Source organism: Chrysemys picta, chromosome 3 (assembly GCF_011386835.1).
Source record: "Chrysemys picta bellii isolate R12L10 chromosome 3, ASM1138683v2, whole genome shotgun sequence".
Classification (NCBI taxonomy): Eukaryota; Metazoa; Chordata; order Testudines; family Emydidae; genus Chrysemys; species Chrysemys picta.
This window is the reverse complement of record NC_088793.1, coordinates 24,425,958-24,452,034: the sequence shown is the minus strand read 5'-3', so window position 1 is coordinate 24,452,034 and position 26,077 is coordinate 24,425,958. Positions and strand designations below refer to the sequence as shown.

The window sequence follows — 26,077 nt, the reverse complement described above, 5'->3', positions numbered from 1 at the left end:
AAGAAATGTGGAATAGGCTCCTGAAGAAATGGTAGAAGCCCCTTTGGAACATTTGATATAAGTTAGGATAAAGTACCTGGAATGTACCCTACCTCACGTGGTTGAGAGGATTATTTCATTAGGGTTTGTAAGGTGCTTAGAGACTATAGATCAGACTGGGAAAAACAAAATGCTCACCAGCTAAAACTTCAAATTTGTTTTCTCATCAAGAAATAATACTTTCCTTAGAAAGATCAGAGCCCAAAAATGATCTCTAACATGTTAAGTTGAAATATTGTTTGTTTTGATTGTCAAAAGGCATTTCTCTAATTTTCTGAAAGACAGCTAGGTAAGTAATTAAGAAGTTAGTGCATCATGCATGTAAAACAATTTGTTGTGGATTTGATATTTCAGTTTAATTTTAAAAATAACTGTTTACAAAGAGCTATCTTTTTCTTTTCACTCAATACTTGTGTAAAGTAATCTAGCATATGTCAGTTCGTACACAACCATATTGTACTTTTTAGCTGTATAATCAAAGCATTGAAATCACATGTATTGTGGTTGATACAGTTGGTGTCTGCAAATGTAGGAAACATCACTGCATCAGTTTACATTCTGTTTACATAAAATACTGGTTATTAGGTCCATAATAAAATAAATGTATCCACAATTTTGTTTATCTTGATTTCCTTAAGAATGCCTCTTGGCCCAGGCTACATCTGCCTTGACTCAGTTTTCTCAATATATTCCAAATGGACAATAGCCAAACCATACTTCTTTGCATTGTCTTCAAGTGATCTGGCATAACAAGCAACACAGTATAGATGGGGCATACTTGCAAAATATCTCACAGTTGCCACTATGATATCAGAATTTGAAGCTGCTGTCACTTTTGGAGACTTAACTGGAAAAACTTGAAAATAAGATTCAAAATAAATTCAATCTTTTTAAGATGGAATAAATCTTAATGAGACTGAGAATAGCAAGCCTAACGATATGTTTGATACAGTGCACAAAAAACAAGGAATATTTTATCAAGAGGCCTGCGTGCCATTTGAATAACTCATATTTATCACTGTATTGTCTAAATGACAGAATCACTTTTGATTTGATCTTTACACCCGATTCCTATAACCTCCTAAAGCTACCCTGTATATCAACATCTTTTTTCAGATTTCACCTCCACTACGTCAGCAAAGGGACAAGGTAGCCCTTCATTAATGTGATGTACATGGACTCTTTGTTAGCTGCAGAACTGTCAGATCCTCAGCAAGTAGAGTAATAAGTCTAGCTTTCAGTATGCATTTCTCTGAATTTCCTAAGAGACTTTATAATAGTGTTTTTAAAGTCTCTCACTCTGTTGGTGTTAATATAGTTTGAATGAAGGAAAAGGCTATTTTTAACCGGCAGAGTATTTCAGATTATTTAAAATTGCACCTCTCATTCTGGAAGGAAGCTTTTGTTCCTCCTTCCTAGGCCATGGCACATGCACTGGTCTATCAGCACTAAGGTTGTCCATTGAAGAAGCCATGCCACTAAGGGTATTATAAATTGCCCTAATTTCCAGCCAGTTTATAACTGTTATTTTTCTTTGGGTCCAGGAATCCTGTAAAAGCCCCAGCACCCCAGGCTTGGGTTAGTGGAAATAACTTCTTAGAAAGCAACAGCAGAGAATTTCACACAATCTTTACATTGCCTGCTCTTCTTCCCCAAGCTTATCAGCTAACAAGCCCAATATGTTAACATGATAGCTCCATTTACCATAGTTCTTAGATACTGGAGTTAACTTAGACACCACCTTCAATATTGTAAATATGGCCTTTAGATGCCTGAAAAATTGGTTTGTCTAAGATCAAAAAACTTCACTAACCAAGCTAAGAATCTAAACAAGCTAAATTTTATTAGAATTTTCAGTCCTCCAACAGGATTTTCTAATCACCTACAAATATTTACCTCTCCCATTCCCCGAGATTCTAGTGCAAGAGCTTGAAACTCATGATTCATCTCATCCACAGATCGAACCTGAAGAAAAAAATTAATGACAATTAGCAACCATTAGATAGTGAATTATATCTTAAATACAGTTATATATTCCCCATATGATTTTACTGTTTTTTAAAAAATGGTTCTAAAGTTCCATTTCTAAAATTTGCTATTCAATCTATAATCATACACCTTTCAGATTTGGTAAATGAGTTTACTTAAAGACTGCAACCAGTTCTTTAATGCTCCATGTTAAAATTTGTTTTGCATTATTGTGTTAAGGACAAATATTTTACAAACTATAAATGTAGCATATTACAGTAAACATCAACTACCACAAAAACAATGAGCAATTTTCTATCTGCAAACACACACAAGCATAAGTGAAATTAATGATTGGTGTATACATATTAATTTGGAAAAGAAATGATTTGTTGCACACAAAGTTACTGAGTACACTTGAGGGAAGACAAAGGTATGGAAAAATCTCATGAGTGCGCACACGAGTGGCTATCACTACTGTCTATCCTATTCCCATCAGAGATACTAACCTCACCCCAAACAAACACTTCGTATATTTTCTACCTCTAAGGAATGGCCTTCAAAGGAACTTTCAAAACTAAGGAAAACTTAGAAAAAGAAGGGGCAAGAGAACAAATAAAACTACAATTGGGTTGTTTGCAACACTAAAATATGAGAGGGCACAGCAATGAAATGATTTAGAAACACAATAACCCCAAAATTATGGAGGAAAATGAAGAAGCAAATTTCCTTGTTTTTGTTGTTCTCTGTTGGATCCCAAGGAATCTGTTGCTCCCAGAATGCTGTGGATGTGCATTTTCCCATACACAGTAATTGACACTACACAAACATTGCATTTGTATAAACAGAGGTTTATCTAACAAGGTATACAAATGCTGTTTTCTTTCACACATCAGAGTTTCTGGTCATTGATAAACTTGAAAACATGAAAAAAACTGAACATGTTCAAAATTGCACATGCAAATGTTATTATCATCTTTCTGTTGATAGACTGGATAAACTTTCAGTTTTATAAATTCCCCAACAGCAAGTTTTTTGTAGCAAATTTAGCATTTTGAATTTAAGCAGCAGTGTTGATTTCTTGGCAATTTCCATTGCTAAAACTCAGTCCTCTCAAGAGGTCATTAACTGAGCATATTAAACTACAAAATATTAAATCTTTGAAGTCAGCATATGAGTACATAGTTAATTTTTCTGAAGCAAATGCTTAACTGAAAGTCATAAAAGAACACTTCTTCATGAAGAATATGATTTTGGTTATTTTAATTCATTATCTCCATCCCCAGTGAGCACTCAATGTATTCAACCAGCACTAGCAGAATATTTAGTTTTGAACTGAATTATTGAAAGAGCAACCTAAACACAAACTTTCTTTTCCCAATACTAGAAAATTGGGAATTTAAGTCAATTAGGCTGATTTTTACACTGATTGTATCAATGAAACTGAAGTAAGACTAGACAGAACATTATGTTCCTATAAAAATGTCTAAGAACAAATTTTAGGCTGGAGCATAATCAACAGCAGATTAGTAACCTATTTAAATAAAGAAACTTTTATTTGAAAAGCTCAGGGAAGCAATGAAAAATCCTTGTGTGTGGAAAAAGATTTTTGGGGAAAGAATGAAATTGCAAAATTTCAGTTTTGGAAGAGGCTTCTGAATTTGGATTATCTAAATTTCTAATTTACCTGCATAGATATTCATAAGAAACAATGGAAGACATGGAAGACATATTATAAATAAAAATAAAAAATATTGTGAACCACTTCACTATTACTTTGCAATTTACTATTGAAAGAAAAAAAAACTTGATATATACACAATTTCATCTCCAAGAACATGGTTTTGTTCAATTAGCACTTTTCAAACAATTTGTAGTAAATTCTTGTTAATCTACAGTCATTCAACACAAATGTTGTGTAAGTCACTGTCTAACAATTAGCCACATTTATAAGTCATTAACATTTTATTAAGCAACAGAGGGTCCTGTGGCACCTTTAAGACTAACAGAAGTATTGGAGCATAAGCTTTCGTGGGTGAATGCCCACTTCATCAGACGTCTGATGAAGTGGGCATTCACCCACGAAAGCTTATGCTCCAATACTTCTGTTAGTCTTAAAGGTGCCACAGGACCCTCTGTTGCTTTTTACAGATTCATACTAACACGGCTACCCCTCTGATACTTAACATTTTATTGTATTTTTTACTTTGCTGCAAAAGATTAAATGTACATTGCCACGCCTACCCAATTTTCAACATTAAAAATACCTCAATTACAGTCCCACAGAACTCTACAAAAAGAGCGAAAGGGTAACAATGTAACTAAATACATAGGTTACACTTAACAAATACTTTAACAAACAAAACTGAGGAGCTGGAGGTCTCTATAGTTGTAGATCAATCCTATACATTGATCTGAACTTTATTTTGCCCATGTTCCAGTCTCATATGCATGAAATTTGAAAGATTATTACTGTTACTGTTAGTAATGCTATTGCAAGACTGTAATGTTACCAGAAGAGTGGAGCCTTCATTTGTGTCTCCTTCAGGACACATGCCTTCATCAGAAACAGTAGTACACAAAACACTGCCATAGCATTGCAGGTAACACTGATGTTTTAAAAGGTCTGCATTCTCTAATCTCTATTATACTGGATTTCCTTGGGTATTGCCTACCAAAATTTTCCTACTTCTTCACTGAATTCAAGAATTTATTAAGGAAATCTACAGAACCAAAAGGAAAATATATTGGCTGGAATCACATAAGCAGCCAAGAAGTTCTGACTAGCATTGCTTATTACTTATATTACCATAGTACCTAGGGGCCCTAATCATAGACCAGGACTCTATTGTAACAGACACCATACAAACCCAGAACAAAAAGTCTCCTGCTTGGTTCCTCTGATCCAGAAGTAACATTTATCTAATTAATTAAAAATGCCTTATTCCTTTGGTGCAACCTAATTAAAAGATCTTTCAGTACAGAGTTTTTTGATTTCTTTACAATTTAAAAAACACTGTCAAATACTTTGTTCAATATACATTTCCCCATCATTTGTAATACTTTATGAACTAGTGAGAAAAGGGTGCCTTCTCTTAATTATTTTGCCTTTGACTAACTTATTTCCCCAAGCACTTTTTAAAGTTTTCAGTTGAGTTCAAAACTACTGTGTCAATTTTCAGTTACTACTTAGGCTAAATCTACAATAAGAGTCAGGAATGTGATTCCCCTGCTTGTGTACGCACTCCCACTAGCTCTCATCGAACCAGCGTGAATATAATTGGAAGTGTTGCCCTAGTTGCAAGTGTAGTGGCAGCGAAGGCAACTAAGCTGTGTGGAGTACATACCCACAGGTTTAGGCAGCTTTATACTCTGCATGGCTCAGCTGTGCCTCTATTGCTGCTACCCATGCTACCGTGGCAACACTGCAGTATTTATACTTCCACTAGCTGGATGAGAGCTAGCGCAAGTACATGTACACAAGCAGGGGAAATCACACCAACAGCTCATACTGTAGACAGCCATTGTTTTGCACAAACGTTTATTATAGCACAGGGAATAGCATTAAGTAAACGTGTGCTGTTAAGCCCACAGCAAAGTCTCTCTTTAATTAATGTCATATTTAGTTAATTAGTTTAGAAGTCAATAATTTGGAAACCCAAAAGATCCAGCTGTTTGAAATGTAAAAAATGAGCTGTAGTTCATTTTAGAAGTCTAAGTCGGACAAACTCCCAAACAAAAGGGGGGGAAAAAGAGCAACATTTTCAAAGCAAGGGTTCCTTGCTTTGCATCTTCTCACCTTTGTGCAGGTCACCCTGACAACTCAACTAGCACTTCTGGAAACAGAATCTTTTCTGTAGGTGGAAAGGCCCTGTTTTTGGTTGAACACATTTGCCTTTCATTTATCTTTTCCCCCTAAAATCATTTTGTTGAATATTCTCTTCCATCATCCAAATGTTTTGGCATTAGGTGCTAGCACTAGTCCCGATATTTAATATAGAGAACTCATTCCAAATGTCAGAAGCAGGTAAATACTCCAGTAAAAACAAAATATACATGAAGTTGAGACTAAAAACCTATGACACATTCCCCAGACAGGTATGTATAAATTTTTGACAAAATAAATCCATGTAGGATAAAATAAGCAAACAAAATAGAATATATCCACTTTAGTTTTAAAATATATTCATGTGTAAATTAGAAGTGTTGTAATGTCTTCCTTGACTTTCTGGTCAAAACTCTTTCAAGGTATGTTTTCCCTGCTCTGCTACTGCATATCACTATTGCACAAGTGCCTAAAGACTGCTCACCTGTACTGTGTTAATATCACTAACCAAAGCAAGAAAGTATCCCTGACTTGTGGTACAGATAAAGGTGAATTTAAAGGCTTTTTATTTAAGTCCTATTTACTCACTGAAGATAGATCCCTACCTTAGAGCTTTGCTTTTTGGTCTGTTGTAACATCTTTGATTGAGGAATAGATATGGATTAAGTATTGAGCTAACTGATCTTAAACTGTCACAAAAAGATAACTCATATTATTACCCTACAGCATTATCTGAGGTTACCAACATTTCATCCCACCCACTGAAATAGAAAAAACAAACAAACAAAAAAAGACATCAGAAACACAAACACACCATATCTTAAATACCTATCATGTAGCTCCACATGGAATCAACAAACTATACGTCCACTCACTTACATACTTCGTTAGGCGTTCCAGCTCCAATTTTTAAGTATTAACAGTTTCAAGAGGTACCTTTATTTGGTCATGAACTTGGTAAGCAATTTCTAGAATAATCAATTCTGTTCACCATACAAAAATACAATCAGTCTCCATTACACCTGCCTTTTTACTTTTCACTTCCAACCTCTCCCTTACCCCAATCCCCCTTAGTGTATGTCTACACTGCAATAAAAGCCTGTGGCATGGCCACGACTTGCCCGGGTCAGCTGACTCAGGCTTGCGGGGCTATATAATTTCAGGGTAGACATTCGGGCTCAGAGACCCCAAACATTTACACTGGAATTGTATAGCCCTGAAGCCCGAGCCCCACAAGCCTAAGTCAGCTGACGTAGGCTCTTAGACTTGGTACAATAGTTTTTTTGTTTTTTTTTTTTTTTAATTGCTGTGTAGATGTACCCTTAGCTACCAACTGCACTGGTCCTACTTTATCTCACTCCATCTTTTAACCTCCCCCTTTCCTGATGCCTTATCCACAACACTCAGGCATATTCTGTGCCATATCCAAGGATTGGACAATAGCAAATGTGTACTTACCTTAAAAAAGGCACTAAGAATGACTCAGAGAAATACAGACCAGTAACTTTATTCCATTTACCCGGTATGGAAGTATTAAAAATATTACAGAACAACTACGAGACCATGACATGATAGGGTTCAACCAGAATGGCTTCTGCAAAGGAAACTCATACCTCCCTAATTAGAATGTTTTGAATGTGTTAATAAAACAATGGATAAAGGAGAACAAACAATTTATTTACATTTTCATGAGGCTTCTGACAAAGTCCCTCAAGAGGGAATGAAGAAACTAAGCAGTATTGTCTTTTATCAAAAACTGGCTAAAAGACACAAAATGCAGGAATGGACAGTTAATTTTTTACTAAGTATGGGGTGCCACAAGGTTCCATACAAGAACCGGTGTCAAATATATTTATTAATAATCTGGAAAAAGATATGAGCAGTGAGATGGCAAAGTTTACAGATTACAAATTTATTTAGGTCAAGACCAGAGAAGACTGACAGCCAAGAGACAAACCAAGCCAAGAGATCGAGCAATATGATGGCAGATGAAATTCAATGCTGATATATTCAAAGCAATGCACACTGAAGGGAATTTCTGAGCTACTCAGAAACCTTACTGAGTTCTAAATTAATTAGATCAACTCAGAAATTAGGCCTGCCCATCACTGTGAGCAGTTCAACGGAGACTTCTGCTCAAAGAGCAGGAAGTAAAATGTCAGGATGGATACACAACAGGAAATACTACAGAAATTTTGCCATTATGTAAATCAATGATATATCCTCATCAGAAATATGTGTTTAGTTGTGATGACACCATTGCAAAGTATAGCTCAGAAATGATATAACAAAATTAGAAGTTTAGTGATGGGAAACAAGAATGACTAAACTCCCATATGAAAAGAGATTTAAAAGACTGGGATTGTTTACCTTAGAGGAGATGAATAAGAGAGAACATAAGAGCATACAAAATAATGAAAAGTACAGGCAAAGTAGAATGTAAATTTCATTTCACAATTACAAGGGAATAGCTAATGAAAATAAAAGGTGGCAAATACAAAACAGGTAAGAAGAAATATTTTTCCCACACAATACACAATTAGCCCATGGTACTTATACATGGATTTGAAAAGGAACAGACATTTATATGGTTAACAAGATTAACTTGGGTCACAATGGAAACTACTAAAACAGATGAGTTTTGGAAGATACAGAAGCCCTCTCACTTCAGGGCATACGCCAACTTAATTATCAAGGGGTAAGTGGAAACTTCCCACTGGGGCAGGTTAACCAACAAATGCCTGTTACAGATTTTCTGGAACTTTCTTCTAAATATGTTATTGGCCACTGTTGGGACAGAAAACTAGGCTCAATGGACCACCAGTCTGACCTACTATGGATATCCCTGTTATCATTTTTATAGATAAAAACCTACTTGCTACAATATTTGTACTCATAGCACACTGCCTTCCATCATGGTTGTCTCTCAGTATATTATCTAAAATCAAACTGCCTCTTAGTGGAGCAAAAAACTGCATATTTGACTAGAGTATATACAAAAACCTGATTTCACAGCTTTGATACGTAGCTAACAAAGAGTAACTACCAAAGTAAAGGAACGTTTTTTAATATCATTACTAGGCAACTTAAAAAAAATCATTGTGATATATGGAAAATCAACTTCACCTACATTGTCACGATCACATCACATTGAGATTTATAGTAGAAAATGACTACTCTGAATTTAAAAGTCACAAATAATGGATTACAAAGCTTAATACTAAATCCCGAAGGCATCATTCCCCACCTGAAGTCATGTATGTAGCCCAAGGAGTATAATTTTTCTTACAAATCCCAGTATGTATTCATAATGTGCTACAAATTCAGTTATCCCTCCATCAAAAACAGAACTTCAGTAAGAACAGTAGCAGCTTTTTAAATTTGGGGGGTAGCCTTTGAATTGTCCTTCCTATTCACTTCAAATTTGATAGGGGGAGAAATAGCTCAGTGGTTTGAGCATTGGCCTGCTAAACCCAGGGTTGTGAGTTCAATCCTTAGAGATCTGGGGCAAAATCAGCACTAGCAGGACCAAGTAAAGGCAGGGGGCTGGACTCGATGACCTTTCAGGGTCCCTTCCAGTTCTAGGAGATATATATATTTATTTTTATTTTTTTTAAACACAGCTGGAGTTGTCCTGCTAGAAGTGAAAACATTTAAAATTTCACTTATTTCCCCCGTTTTCCCTAATATGTCTTCATTTGATCAAAACAAAAACACACACACACCTCAAAAAACTACACACACAAATATAGAGCCCAAAACCATCAAGGAAATGTTGTAGAAAATGTTGTTACCTTTGAAATTTCAATTACAAGATTTTTCCTCTAAGTGGCGTGACAGAGTTATCCTAATTAAGATTTCCCTAGTTTAGATCACAGGATAAAAGCTATGTGATGGTATTCCTGACGACAAAAACTATACAACAGCTAAAAGGACAACAGACCAACACTATGGGGTCATATTAGGCCCTGATTTATTTTTAGCAATCCAAGCATAAAAACTAAATTCGTGTCGGTAATTTATATAATAGCCCAACAAAACTAATCATTGGAATTATCATGGCTGTTTTTAGCCGGAAGCATTTTTTTTCTTTTTAAATAATCCATCTCTCACTCAGATACTAATGAAGAGAAACCTTTCACTTCCACTTAAAACCTGAAACTTTAAAAAGTAAAACCATAAACCTTTTTATTTGCAAAACCTAGAGTTTACAGTGTCTCTCCCTCAGAATAGATCATTATCAAGAGAAAACATTCTCCGCGTGTATTACAGTGCTTTAGGTGGGTACAGTTGATACCTACATCACTAAATATGGTCCTCTTATTATTTTATGGTAACCTCTCCATCTTAAATGCTTTCTGAACTAGGGCTTTCCTAACTGTCCATAGTAATAGTGCAGATTAAATATGGCAATAATTTGAACATTTTTGGCTGTGAAGAAAAGTGCATTAATGTGAAGCATCTAGCAATAAATTGCAATTTCATAGCTATTCTACAAGTCAGCAAAACCATATAATACTAACAACATTTTAATTTACGTAGTTAAATACTGAGATTTCCAATAGTTAGGTTATTTCCCAAAAATAATTTGCACACACGAGAAAGACAAGCATTCTAACTGCATATATTGAACAGTTCACAAAGTTACAGGACCTGCCCTTTCCTGTTTTACTTACTCAGAAGAATACAGGTTACAACTGGCAAACTACAAAAAACAAATGTAATCATTTTGTTTCTTTCCAGTTGAGCAACACACACATAATTAATGGATTTGCATCAGTCACAGTCAGATCATGGCACAAAAGCAGTTCTTATGAAATATCTTGGATTGCCTCTTTAATCTGAGTGGATGAGACTGAGTCACCTGCAGAGACAGAACTCGGACAATCCATTTATAAACTCAAAAACAGACTTCAAGGTGTACACTTGCAATCTCAAATGCACATGCTGCAAGTCACTTATAACAAATATTAAACCAAACATTATTAAGGTTGCAAAGTCAAGCACTCAAGTCAGAAAATACCAGAATTAATCTTAATTCAGCCCTCATGTGTACTGTATGCATTATGATACAGGTTTAAATTACATCATCACGTTATTTTTTCCACAGGACCCCTGCCTCATTCAGGTCACAGATAGGAACTGTGCTCACACAGTGAACAAGATATTCAATATTTTTTCTTCTCATTACTTACTGGGGGCCCACATTTTATTTACAGCACACTATTCAAACCCTGCTTTCAAACAGAATTATTAATGCCCTCATGGGCTTTTCTACAACACTCATCACTACAGAATCTGAGTACTTCACAAACATTAATTTATTTTCACAACAGCTCTGTGAGGTGACAGGGTGAGGAGATCCCCATTTTACAAATGGGTAACTAAGGCAGAGAGAGATTAAGGTCAAAATTTTCCACTACTTTTGGGTGCCCAATATGAGATGACTAAAACATGATTTTTCAGATTTAGCATGAATTACAGAACACTTATATGTTCAAATCACAGCTTCCACTGACTTCAGCTTGCAGCACTTCTGCATAACAGACCCCAGCATATCAAGTCAGTCATCCAGAAAAGGAGGAACACACAATTAGTGACCACCTACGGAAAGTGTGGCTTAAGTGACTTGCCAAGAATCACGTAAGAACTGCGTGGCATAGAATCCAACTGTCAAGGGCAGCATTCAACTCCCTCAACCATCTTCTCTCTTCCTGCAATCCCTTATCTATGCACTACAAACTTTCCAACTTCAGCAACAAATGATCCCTGGGTCATAATCTCCTTCACTATACAACCCTGACTCATCCCACAGCAGGTCCATCCTGATGAATAAGGCAGGAATCTTGTGAGAAAAAAAAAAAAGTGATCATGTAAATAAAAACAATCATAACGCATACACACAAGGGTGCTGATTTCAGGGTGCACAGGCAACTTTAATGATCGCATTTCTTAATTCTAAGTGCTTGACTTTGCAACCTTAATAATATTGTTTTAATATAGTGGTGTGCAAGTTCCTACGTTTCTTAAAGTCAACTGAAGAAAAAGGAATTCCATCATGTGGCATTATACTGACACCTACACAGATCATCAGCAGAATTGGAACCTTCAGATCGACCATACAGACCTCTGGCATTTGAGCTTACAAAGTAACAGCCCTAAATAGCAGATTGTCATCCTCTATTTTCCTCTGAGCACACAGTTATACAGACGTGAGTTTGTAGTGTAGACCAGGGCTCAGGAATCTTGGGTTTCATTCCAGGCTCTAGGAGTGTGCTCTAGTGGGCACAAACTTCTACCTGTCTCCCTATCCAAGTTTGACCCTTTCTGTCCTATCCCCTCCAATCTGTCCCTGTCTTGTCTCCCTCCCCTGGCTCTCTGTGCCAGACCCGTTCTCCTTGCCCAGCCAGTCCCAGTCTGTGAAACACCCTGGCAAAATGTGTGCGTCTTCTCCCACTCTGGCGCCAGTTCACATAGAAGATGATAGCCTACTATTTTGCTATCAGTCACTTTGTAACCTGCCCTCTTACCCCCAACTCAACCAGTCCCAGCCTCCTCATCCCAAGACACAGTCCTCTTGCTCAACCAGTCCCAATCTCACTACACATGTCCCAATCTGCTCCTTTCCATCCTCACTCCCCCTGCCCCTTCCCCTGCTTTCAAAATAGATGCCTTCCTCTTCCATGGTGCCTCCATGTCAGCAAGAGGGGTCACAGACAGTACAGGAGACAGGCTCCCTGCTCTCAACTTCAGTGCCCGGAACCTTCTCACAACAGCTAGAGCAGCACTTAAGATGGAAATTTTGGTTTCTCCCTTGTAGCCATTGGCTGCAGGGAGCATGCTTAGTGAGGACAGAATCTTAGCTTCAAAAATCAAAGAAATCTACTGAGCATGTGCAAAATAATTTTGCAAAGGCTTATAACTTGGCCAGATTTGGGAAGATTTTCACAAGGATCGCAAAAGGTATACCCCTGACACAGAGGTCACCCTCCTGCCAAATTTCACTAAAGCAATTACCATCCTTGCCTATAATATATGGCTCTTCCATGCAAATTGTTTAAAACCATATTTTACAGCAATCACATTACATTTTCTTAATTCCAAAGGTCTCAGTAGTATTGAAAAATGACTAGACATATATCCTAATGCTTTCGTCCACATAACCTAGCAGGTTTTTCAACTTTCCATCTTATTTGGTTAGGAATCATTTATTTAAAACATCTACAAAGGAAAGTGAAGAAAAGGGTGAAACAAGGTCAGGGATGGTAAATGTCACTGAGTTTTGTAAAATGAAAACATGACACCTTTTTGATGCTACAGTTGTTTTGGCTATATTTTTACCAAATTAAAAAAAATAGACAAAAAAAATCTTCTAGAACCTTTTGTATTGGGAGCTTCTGAAAAAGAAGAAGAATGTCACTGTTGATGCAAGGACAATTATTTACAAAACTGGGCTGTATGTTCCTTAAGATATGAGGATTTCCTCTTGGTAACACATGCTAATACTGTTAAACAGTCAGCTCTCTCTCTATTCAAGAGTTTTAATAATTGGGTCCTGATTTACACCGAGATAAAATGCATATATGCTCTAGAAAGACTTATTTAAATGCATACTGTGAATGATCCACATTTATTTGTACACAGCCATAAGGCAAGTCACATTTTCAGTGAAGGTTCAAAAATTTATTTTGCTAATACTGATAATACATTCATTTTTATTTAGATTTACAACAAATAATTCTTGTATTCCAGATAGCCTTTTTCACAGCTCTAGAACCAAAGTGATTTAGCAAAGTGTGGTTTTACTCTGAAAACAGATTACAAAAATGTTATTTTTCTCATCACCATGATGCTGACCAGATACCTCTGCTTGAAGCAATGATCGAAGGACTGCTGCTTATTCTGAAGAAAATTAACAGGGCAGAACTCACTACATAACACCAATGTAATTTACCACTGGGCAAGCAGAAGTTCCTCCCTTCCCCCTCACCAAAACTCTGGTTTTGAGACACAGTCAACTGAAAAGCTGGTCAAATATTTTCTTTCCAGATTATAAATAAAAATGAATTTGAAGTAGTTTCATGTACTCCCCCTGCCAGAGTCCTCCTGCCAGTTTTCATGATTTTACAACTACACACACACTTTTTTAAATGAACCGTTTTCTCCCCTACTGCTGTATATATACAGAAAAACTGGAAAAAATATATGTAAAAACTATTTAAACAGAAGTGTCATTTCGAAGTCGATAGTGCCCATTTAAGAGAACTATCCAAAACACACATAATTTTCTCTAACTTTAAGATACTGCACATCACACAATCTGTCTCTAGTTAAGTTAGAGAGAGACAGCATGGCTGACACAGCACACGAAAGCTTGTCTCTTACTAGACAAACTTCTGCTGGTGAGAAAGATATTACCTCATCCATCTTGCCTCCCTAATATCCTGGGACTGACAAAGCTACACTAGTTAAGTTGGTCAGTTAGCATCTTGCCACAAAACAGGCCACAAGTCAGAACAGAATAATGAGAGGTATCGTCTTAGACACTGGGCTTGGAAGTAATACAGAAATAAAGTGCCAATTTTTGCTACTCACCATGACAGAGTACTGTGCTAGAATAGATAGCTTTGTCTGCTTGATCATTTTAATACTGAATGGAGACTTACAAAAGGATTTAAAACCATATATATTTGAGAAAGTAATTCACTGTGTCTCTTTTGAGACCGAGTTTTCATTATTCTACTTCAAGTTAACTCCTGTGATTTATTAGTTCTCAATTCATGATCAGTATAGCCCAATTTCACCTCAGTCTCCCAGCAATACCAATGCATGCCTCTTCTTCCCTCTTTGTTATTTGTATTACAGTAGCCTCTAGAGGCCCAAATAAAGATTGCGCCCTCATTGTGCTAAGCACTGTAAAAAAACAAACAAAACAAAAAACAAACAAAAAACCACACACATAGTAAGAGGCAGTCAATGCCTGGAAGATCAGATAGTCATCAGAAGTCTATCAGTGAACAAAAACAAAACAAAAAAAACTAATTATATTTAAGTGCTCTTAAAAAAAATCCTCATGGGGGAAGTGGGCAAAGAATTTTGCAGCATCAAACTATTCCATTACACAAAACAATGCTTTACGCTACTGAAGATACATTTATTCAATTAAAAATCCAAACCAGAATGCTAGTGTGTTTCCAGTGACTGTTGGTTCCAGTCAAATCAGCTCAAGAATTAAGGCTTCACAACACCCACTAAATCTGTGAACTATTTAAATATGATCATAAATATATTTTTATTTATGATCATATTTCAATATATACACATACATATGCACAAAGGGAAGACCAGCTACATTATTCAACAGTACACTGGAAGATTTTGGTCACCTACATTAAACCTATGCATTTACCATACTATTTAGCACAAAAGTTCTTTAACCTGGGGGTCAAGAACAGGCACCATCGGGACTGGATGCAACCTCTATATCTTTCCCATACAGCTAAAGGAAAGGCAGGTCCCCTCTACATTCTGGTTATATGGGAGGAGGGCCCAAGCATGAAAAAGGTTGAGAACTCTTTCCTTCTCTCAGACATTTTACCATATCTCTATGGCCTCCATGCTATTACTCTGACCCAGAATGGGGCAAAGACTCCAAATCATCTCTGCCAACAGCTTTTAAATGATATGGCTACCAAGAACTAGGGAGATAGAACACCAAACTATGGGGCTACTACTTTTCAAGAGGCATGTTGGACCATAGTAAACTTTACTTTTGTATGATGGAAGTCAAGATGCCAGTGAGCAGGTGAAAAATTTCTCAAAATTCACCAGCATATGTTTCAAAATTCAAGTTTTACCTTTGGTCCTTCAAGTTTTTACCATCTAAAGAAAAGCTTGAGTAGAACCAGAGAGCTTTTTACTGCAGCACTCTTTAGTCAGCATTTCCTACTATCTTATTTTGAATAAAATGTCAATGGTATAGTGCAGGGGTCGGCAACCTACGGTACGTGAGCCAATTCTGAATGTCACGCAGTCTGCCGGTGAGAGGAGGAGGAGGAGGGGCCGGAAAGCGCCACACTGGGGGAAGAAGCAGGGGAGGAGGGAAGCTTGGCTGCGGCAGGACCAAGCTTCTGCCTCCTGCCCCCGCAGGGGAGAGCAGTGGTGGGGGGGTCCCGCCCCTCCGCCCCACTGCTCTCCCCTGCGGGGGCAGAAGCTTGGTCCTGCAGCAGCCAAGTTTCCCTCCTCCCCCGCTTTTTCCCCACAGCTTGGTGCATTCCGGCCCCTCTGCCCCTCCTCCTCCCTGACCCTGCCGGGATGGCCCTTGCAAGCGGGAGGGGGAAGAGCGGAGGCTGCACACAGCTCCGTAGAGCAGGCAGAGAGAGGTAGGGCGGGCCTGGGGTAAGGGGGTGGAACAGGGCATATCCCTTCCAGCCCCCTGCCCTGAGCCACTCAGGGCAGGGGGCTGGGAGCACCCCCACGAGCTGAGCACCCCAGCCTTCTGCCCTGCACCCCCCCACACACCCTCCAGCCCTCTACCCTGACCTCCCCCCAACACCCACCCAGCCTTCTGCCCTGCACCTCCACACCCCCCCCCCCCCCCAAGCCCTCTGCCCTGACCTCGAGTTGCCCTGCTCAGCCCACTGCAGGCCTAGGTGAACAGAACCCCAGGCTGACAGTGGGCTGAGCAGGCTGACGGCGTAAGATCAGCATTTTAATTTAATTTTAAATGAAGCTTCTTAAACATTTTGAAAACCTTGTTTACTTTACATACAACAGTTTAGTTATATAATATAGACTTACAGAGAGAGAGACCTTCTAAAAAATGTTAACATGTATTACTGGCACGCGAAACCTTAAATTAAAGAGAATAAATGAAGACTCGGCACACCGCTTCTGAAAGGTTGCCTACCCCTGGTATAGTGGGCTGTGGGGTTTTTTTACTTTTATCTATGGCAAAAGAGAAGACAATGTTTAAAAGGAATTACTATTATCAATTTATTTTATCCTCCAAGGGAGTACTCTTTGGACAATGTACTTGTTTAAAGTAATCTGGAAGATTGTAGGAATACAATTCCTACTATGTCTGAATAGGCAGCTGCGAAAGAAAACAGACTTTTTTTTTTTTTTTTTTAACTTCAATAAGTTTTGACTACCAAAACAGGAAAAAACAGTTTAGCCTTGGACATTAGTCCCTTATTGGCACAGTTCTTCAAAGAAAGTGAAAGAAATTATGACTTCTAGACTAAACAGTGAAAACTTTATTTTCAACAACTTGTTTAACACCAGTAAATAGGTAGCTTAGAATTCAAATAGAAGAAATTAAAGTTCATCTGTAGAAAAAAAAGTCATTAATGATTAGTATTGTGGAAGCAGAGAAAGAACTGTTATGCATTGCATCCCCTTCCTGTCAGTTCTTTCTCTGCTTCCACAGTATTAACTAATAAAACAATTGTAGAATGGAAGGCTCCAGGGCAAATTCTGCAACTTTTACATTGAGGCACTCTGGATTCAAGAAAATCAGCAAAGGTACTAGTCAACATGAATAAATTGTAGAATTGGGTCACAGTGCAATAGCTCTGCATTAAAGAGAACATTTGTCTATACAAAAACAACAAAGAGTCTGGTGGCACCTTAAAGACTAACAGATTTATTTGGGCATAAGCTTTTGTGGGTAAAAACCTCACTTCTTCAGATCCGAAGATACAGACTAACACGGCTACCCCCTGATATTTGCCTATACAAGAACCACCAAAAAATTTAATCTTAGAATTTTAAAAGTTATCTAAAATGGTAAAGAGATGACCCTAAAACAATTAATTTAATTTCTAATTAGAATTTTAGGTATCAGATTCCCCATTATTCCCAAAAAATCATTTAATCCCTCAAACCCATTTTTCTTTCCAATTATGCTGCATCTTCCTCCTTCCCTTCATCTCTATGATCAATGCTATTTACAACCATAGCCTTGCATTCCCCTCTTCCAATGCTGTCTTTGATACTTTTTAATCTGGCTTCACCTTTCTTCAGTCTACTGCAGGGGTCGGCAACCTTTCAGAAGTGGTGTGCCGAGTCTTCATTTATTCACTCTAATTTAAGGTTTCACGTGCCAATAATACATTTTAACATTTTTAGAAGGTCTCGTTCTATAAGTCTATAATATATAACTAAACTATTGTTGAATGTAAAGTAAATAAGCGTTTTAAAATTTTTAAGAAGCTTCTATTAAATTAAAATGCAGAGCCCCCTGGACCAGTGGCCAGGACCCGGGCAGTATGAGTGCCACTGAAAATCAGCTCGTGTGCCACCTTTGGCACACGAGCCATAGATTGCCTACCCCGGTCTACTGCAACCATGCTCACCAAGGCTCTCTAGAACCCTTCATGGCCAAATTTCTGGGCCCCTTTTCTCCATTGTTTTTAATGGGAACTGTGCTAGACTGAATTTAATCCAGAAAATTAAATCTAGTTCTTCCATATGACACAGCTGAGTGTTCCAGATTCTTGATTAGTATATTTTCATACAATGAAAAAGTAACAGTGACTGAAAATTACTAGGCACTATATAAGCACATAAAGAGATGGTTCCTCTCCCAAAGAGCGGATAGTCTAAGTTTGAGAGGTGATAACCACTGACTACAACAAACAGGCCAGGAAGCACAAGATAACAAATTAGACTAGTAATCAGCATGAAAAGCACTGGTCAAAGCACACCTGACAAATGTTTTTGTAGGAAACATGGCAGAGGACAGTTTTAAGGACAGTGAGGTGGCTTTGCAGATGTGTGCATGCCTCCCAGGCATGAGGACTGCCGCGAGAAACCACCAAGATGATTGTCTGCAAATTTAACAATTTGGCAACAAAAGGCTAGACTCGATGGCAGAGAAGAGACAGGGATCAAGACCTTCCCAGTATTTAAAAGATGATAAATAGAGCAGGGATAGGTCATGAAGGGCTTTGAAAAAAAAAACAAGTAGTTTGTCTATGATGTGGTGAAGAATGAGCCAGTGGAGGAATGCAAAGAGAGACGGCTGATGTGACTGAGGTGATGATTAAGAAAAATTATCTTTGACAAATGCTCATGTGGGTAAAATAGTATTTGATTAAGGTAATAGCTAATATACTTAGTCTTCCATCAAGCATCTCATTCAGCACTGCATGACATTTTGATTAAAAATTAGAACAGTGCAAAGTTAACATGACACACATTATATGGATTAAAAACTGACTAACTGTAAATATGGAATCATCATCAAGCAGGTGTGTTTTCTAGCAGGGTCCACCAGGATTGGTTCTTGGCCCTATGCTATTTAACATTTGTATCAATGACCTGGCAGAAAATATTAAATCATCACAGGCAATGTTTGCAGTTATAGTCAGCTGGGGGATTTTACCATTCAACTTGATGGGAATACTGATATTTCAAATTGTGGAAAACGACTTTATGGACGATTTGCTGTGCTGTCTGACTTTATCAACAAATACAACAGGAGCACAGATATTCAAAGCACTGCATGACTCCATAGTTGGAAAATACAAATTGGACTGGGCTAATTGTAAAGGAATTACAAGTGATGGTGCAGCAAATAGGACAGGTAGAAACAGAGTTGTGAAAAAAAATATCTGAGGCAGCTGGTAATGATGTTTGGAATCACTGTTTCATTGACCACAAAGCTTTGGCATCCAAGAGTATTTCCCTGACAATATGGTAGTAGTAAAGGAAGTAGTGAAAATTGTTAATTTAATTAAAGGAAGCTTCCTGAAGAGCAGGCTTTTTAAACGTTATGCTCAAAAATAGGAGCGGAGCATACTCATTTACTGTTTCACACCGAAGAATGGTGACTGTCATGGGGCAGGGTGCTTACAAGGGTGTACAAACTCCTCTACCAGAAAAATGTGACTCACATTCCTGAAACAGTCTAACGTGGCAAATTTGTTTGACGATGACAGTCGGTTAATAAAGTTGTCATCTCTAGTTGACTTTTTTCAATTTTAAAAAAACTGAATTTGAAGTTACAAGGAAGAGGCAATGATTTGTTTAGACACTGAACAGATACAAGCATTCTAAAAGTCTTTAGCACTGTGGCAAGCACAACTGAAAAGTAATCATCCGAGCTTCTACATATTACCAACACTGTTACAACATGCTGAGCAGAACAGCATCAATGAAGAAAAAGTGAATGAAATGAAAAAAGTGTCATACAGTTACACCTCGCTGCTCTGACAATTTTAGTCACTACTTCCCTGCAGACAAGTTTGAAAATTTGAAGGAAAAGCATTGGGTGAAAAATTCTTTTGCTTTCGAAAATCTGAGTCAATAATGGAACAAAACTTGATCCTGAACAAGAAAAAGAGCTACTGCAATTCACCTGTGATAGCACATTCAAAACACGTCACAAGTCATTACATTTGTCATTGTTTTGAATAAGTGTTTTCAAAGAATATTAAAACAAAAGCAAAAGAAAAAAACCAACTCAACAATGCACTTGACATGTGGGTAGCGCTTTCATCTTGTGATCCAGATTGGAACAAGATCATGAACAACAGGCAGGCCTACCCATCACACATTAAGCAAGTGTAACTCAATCTGATTGTCTTTTTTTACTGTATTTAAAAATGTTTTACAAGTAATATCGATGTCTAATTTTAGTTATTACTTGAAGTGAAGTGGTTAAGGCTAGCATGTATTGCCCTCAGGTGGATAAAAATCAGTGATTTTTTATTTAAATCGGATTTTTTTGATAAAATGCCTTTTGAGGGAAAAACGTATCTGAAGATAGTTTTGATTAAGATACTTTATATCTTAAAACTATCTCATCATGGAATAGGGATTATAAATTCCAATTCTATAGTACGAGAATATATATTCATGTAATGTTTTAGAAAAGTTTTGTAAACGAGTTCCAATAGTTCATGAATTAGGGACCCAATCTTGTGGGGTTCCAGGGACTTCTGTATAGATTATTTAGGTTAATCTTTCTATTTACTCAATGAGACTCAGTGCTCAGTCTAGAAGATACTATCAGAGATGCATAGTTTTGCAGTTCTCAAACTGTGGATTTGTGTATCCAGAGATAACATGCTTGTTAACAGCAAAAATGTTTTTAAATAAAATAAATAAATAGAGAGATGAGAAATAACAGACAATGGGACAAGCACTATCTCCAGCTCATTTTCTTGCCAATATTCAGTACCAGGGTCAAACCTTAACTGCTGAAGAAGAGGAGTCGGCTATGACATGGACATCCAGCAATCATCCCTCCATAATGCCAACTATAATAAACTTTGGAACTAAGGGTGAACCATTCAAGAAATATATGTTTGCTGATGATGTTTTAAGAAAGTCACACCGTGAACTGGTGGAAGTCACTTAAGCACTTGGATTCAGAGACTATAAAAGTGATAGTCTTACTTTTAACAGCAGTAGCTTCTTGTGCCAGTGTAGAAAGAATATTTTCTTCCTTTGGACTAATTCATTCCAAATTGAGAAATCGTTTGGGGCCTGAAAAAGCAGGAAAGCTTGTTTTTCTTTTCCAGATTATGAACAAACAAGAAAATGAAGGTGAAGACGACTGAGTTAGCTGCAGTAACCAATATTTTAGTGGTTCTCATGTTGACCTGGCTGACATGGTCGATTTAATTTTTTTTTTTTAAATATTTCATTTAACTTTTTAGTTAAAAACAATTTTAACAAAAACAAACCTGATTTAAAAAAAAACTCGAATATTTAACTAAATTCAAAAATTCATATGCTTGTTTTGTTAAAATATTATATGTTTGTTGTTGAAGAAAAAAGTCCAGAATATAACAGGTAGTTTTAGTTAAATAAAACAATTTAAATGTCTGTCTGGTGATGTTCTCCTCCTAATATAGCATGGCAAGAAAATCCTCCAAATATTAATGATTAACCTGTTGAATTGGAGAAATTTATGAAGTAATTGGGAGGTGAACTATCTGTTTCAATTATCTTTGGTAAATGAAATAACCAAACAATCATTCATTTTCTGAAACAGCTGTAAAACTAATCTGAAAAGTTTTCAAAATAAATCACTTTAAAAATGTGTAGTGCGTACCTTCTAAAAATGAAACCTACATCTATCTCTGAGTTGTGAAGAATATGTATAAAGGTTATAACAACCAACAAGAATGCACTTTTATTTAGAAATCCATGATTGAATCGAGTCTTCTTGACTAGTGATTGAAATCAATTTGATTTCAATAAAATCCACCCTGTCAAAAGGCAAGTAAAATATTTTGAATGTAATGAAACCTATCATTAACCTAACAAAAAATGTAATTAAAAATCAGTTCTTAAAATTCTTAGCTAGATTCCCCAAGAACATTTTTTTAAGTAAGGCATCTATACAATTGGAAGAACAAATGACTATAAAGTTCTCCTCCCACTGAAACTACAGGAAACTGATTATGTGGGAAATATTCACATGAGCTAAATGGCTATTCCAACTCAATGCTCCAAAAGAAGGTGAAACTCCTGTACAGTTCAGTGTGGGAAAATTCCTTCCCAATCTCAAATTTGGCAAATGTGTTAGCACAGCATGTTTGCGCAAGAAAAATCCATATTTAAGCATGCAATACTATTTAAAACCCAAGATATCACGATTGTCCATTTATTCTTGGTGTAAAGAATTCCAAATATTTTTGTCTAAGAAAGCGCTTCAACATATGTAATCTAAACTGCTGATTCTGTTGTTGCTAATATTTCAATTTCTAATAATGCACGTGTTTCCCCATACTTGTATAGTTGAAACAAAGTCTTACTGAAGTTTTTGTGATCCCTTTTACGTACCTACATACTGCAATAGATGACTAGCAACTTCTCCTCCATCTTGTACACAAAATAAGCTTTTCAACCTATCATGATAACTAAGACTCTGTCCTACTTCTGATAAAGTTATGTAGTAGTTGCTGCTCTCTATACCTTCTCGTAAATTCTAATAGAAGTAAGATGCCCAAAATGAGATGGGTTACTCCAACTGGCACCTCACTAAGGCTTTGTGTAATGGTGTAATCATTTACATTCTCTTGTTGACAATACTGCTATTTATTGTAAGTATAGGAGGCTTCTGGTAGTCTTTACTGTAACTGCAGTATTTCCTTGGCATTCTTCCACCAAAATTCACTAATGTCTGCTTTGTCTAAGTTCTGTGAAGATCTTGAGACTTCTGAAAAGACCATGTGTGATAACTGAAGGGAGAGGGGGGAAGGTGGGGAAGAGAGAGAGACTCCCTTATGGACACCCAGCCAGTTAGCTGTAAAATCCCTCTTGGTGTCTGTTCTCTGCTTGCTTTACCTGTAAAGCGTTAACAAGCCCACAGGTAAAAGAAAAGGAGTGGGCACCTGACCGAAATAGCCAATGGGAAGGCTAGAACTTTTTTAAATGGGAAAAACTTTCCCTTTGTCTGTGGTTGTTCTTGGGGCTGCAGGGACGGAGCAGAAATGCTGTGTAAGGTTTGAACCAGGTATGAAAAAGTATTTTCCATACCTAGAAGGAATAATTTGGATAGGGAATGTTTAGACACTATCAGGTTTATTTCTTATTTTGGCTTGTGGATCTCCTCTGTGCTAACTCCTGATGCTTTTGTTTACTTGTAACCTTTAAGCTGACCCCCTGAGAAAGCTAGTTTGGGTGCTTAATTTTTGGAATTGTTCTCTTAAATACTAGCAAATGCCCAAGTTCCAGATGTATTTTCTCTCTTTTTGTTTTAATAAGATTTACTTTTTTTAAGAACAGGACTGGATTTTTGGTGTCCTAAGACGTTTGTGTATGTTGTTTGATTAGCTGATAGAAAACAAAGGAGATTAGCTGTGGCTTTCTCAGCTCTTCCCCAGAGGGGGGGAGGGTGAAAGGGCTTGAGGGTACCCCACAGGGAAGAATTCCCAAGTGCTCTCTCCTGGGTTCAAAGGGGCTTTTTTGCATTTGGGTGGTGGCAGCGTTTACCAAGCCAAGGTCAGAGAGAAGCTGTAACCTTGGGAGTTTAATACAAGCCTGGAGTGGCAAGTATTAATTTTTAAAATCCTTGCGGGCCCCCACTTCCTGCACTCGGAGTGCCAGAGTGGGGATTCAGCCTTGACACCATGTGTCTCTAAACTTTCACAGAGTCACTCACTTCTCAGGTCCTAGAGGATTCTCCACTAAACATAGAGAATTGATATAAGTTCATGGTGACCACTAATTTACTCTTAAAAATCCCTGTAGAGCTGATGAAGGGATGATGCCAGAGGGTAGATGTCCTCCCCCCACTGCTGACCAACCCTCTCTTGCTCTACAATCTTTTTCAGAGTTGGGAAAAACAGACATAGCCGTACAAGATCAGACCAGTGGTCCATACAGTCCAATAGATCTTCTATAATGACACAACCAGAATTTAACACAAGTCTAAGTGAAGGTGTACTATCAACTAATATAAATGGCATAATATTTTCAGTAAAGTTTTTTATGCAATGTGTTTTCTTTATTTTTCTTTTCACTGCCATTACAAAACTGAGCTGACCACAATATCAAAGTCTTTTGCCAGAATGGTTAGTTTAGAACCAATACATATAATTCAAATTATTTGTTCCAAAGCATGTTATTTTACACTTGTCAAGGAATTTTCATCTACAGCTGTGCTCCCCATTCACCTAACTTTATTCTCTCTTCTCTGAATTTCCTCTCTTGTCAAGTCTTAATTGAAATAACTATGCCATCTGTAAGTTTTTCCACCTCACTGTTCACACTGCTTTCCAGATCTTTAGTACATTAAACATCAGCCCTACTATGGAACACTAGGGTACCTTTTGTCATGTTAGAAATTGATCCTTTATTCCTATTATTTATTTCTAACTTTTGAGTTGCTTCCAATCCACTAAAGTTTTTAAGTAGTCAGGGGGTGAGATGTAGTTTCCTCAGTATCTCTTATAAGGAATTTTGACAAAGGGGCATAACTACAGTTGTTCTTTATCCACTATTTGTTTGAGAAACTCAAAGAATTTTAGTAAATTAAAACCAATTTTCCTTTAGAAAAGATGTATGATTGATTTGTCCCTACTGTCTCACGCTCACCTGTTTTATAATTCTATTTTAAAATTATAATTACAATCAAATATTTTGCTACTGAAGTAAGCTTCACTAGGTCTGCAATTCCCAGGATTTGCCCATGTGCCTTTTTTTTAGTTTTTTTTAAAGATATGTACATTTGATATCCTCCAGTACTCTGCAATATTAGCTGATTTTAGTCACAGACTGCATATTTGTATTAGCAGTTCAGCAACTTCATTCTCAAATTCATTCAGAATACATGGGGAAAATACCATACAGTCAAGGTGACTTGTTGCTCTTTGATCAATTTATTCCAGTGTCTCCTTTTCTGACCCAGTCACTAACAATGCTATCTTTGTTGTCTGAAAATCAGTAAGTCCAGTATGGGTAACCCACTAATATTCTTTTGAGTGAAGAACGATGTGAAAATGTTAGCTTTTCTGCAAGGTCCTTGATCTCCATAATTGTCCCTCAACCCACCAGTCCTCTTGCAATGTTCTTACTTCTAGTATTCAGAAAGTTCTTGATATTTGCTTTGTGGCTGATTAGACTGGACGTCTAAGATATTATCACTGGCATTCACTAAGGTAGGATCAGAGTCTAAAATAGGGAAAGAACAAGTCAAAAAATTACTTAGATCTCTTCATAGCACCAGGGCCTGATGAAATGCATCCTAGAATACTCAGGGAGTTGACTGAGGAGATATCTAAGCCATTAGCAATTATCTCTGAAAAGTCATGGAAGACAGGAGATGAAGACTGGAAAAGTGCAAAGATAGTGCCCATCTATAAAAAGGGAAATAAGGACAGCCCGGGGAATTACAGACCAGTCAGCTTAACTTCTGTACCCAGAAAGATAATGGAGCAAATAATTAAGCAATCAATTTGCAAACACCTAGAAGATAATAAGACGATAAATAACAGTCATCATGGATTTGTCAAGAACAAATGTCAAACCAACCTGACAGCTTTATTTGACAGGATAACAGGCCTTGTGGAAAGGGAGGAAGTGGCAGATGTGGTATACCTTGACTTTAGTAAGGCTTTTGATACTGTCTTGCATGACCTTCTCATAAAAAGAAACTAGGGAAATGCAACCTAGATGGAGCTACTAGAAGGTGGGTGCATAACTGGTTGGAAAATCATTCCAGAGAGTAGTTATCAGTGGTTCACAGTCATGCTGGAAAGGCATAATGAGTGGGGTCCTGCA

General features: G+C 37.2%; 1 protein-coding gene across 19 annotated transcripts in view; it reads right to left on the bottom strand.

Moving 5' to 3' along the window:
• The window catches only part of PUM2 (pumilio RNA binding family member 2), a 113,504-nt gene that overhangs the window by 73,047 nt on the left and 14,380 nt on the right, over positions 1 to 26,077 (bottom strand). For all 19 annotated transcript variants that reach the window (XR_010599390.1, XM_065587621.1, XM_065587625.1 and 16 more), the window contains one exon: positions 1,936 to 2,004. Coding sequence is in view for 18 of the 19 variants with exons in the window: in XM_065587618.1 (XP_065443690.1) it covers positions 1,936 to 2,004 (69 nt within the window). In the remaining variant the exon portion in view is untranslated. The remainder of the gene's footprint in view (positions 1 to 1,935; positions 2,005 to 26,077) is intronic.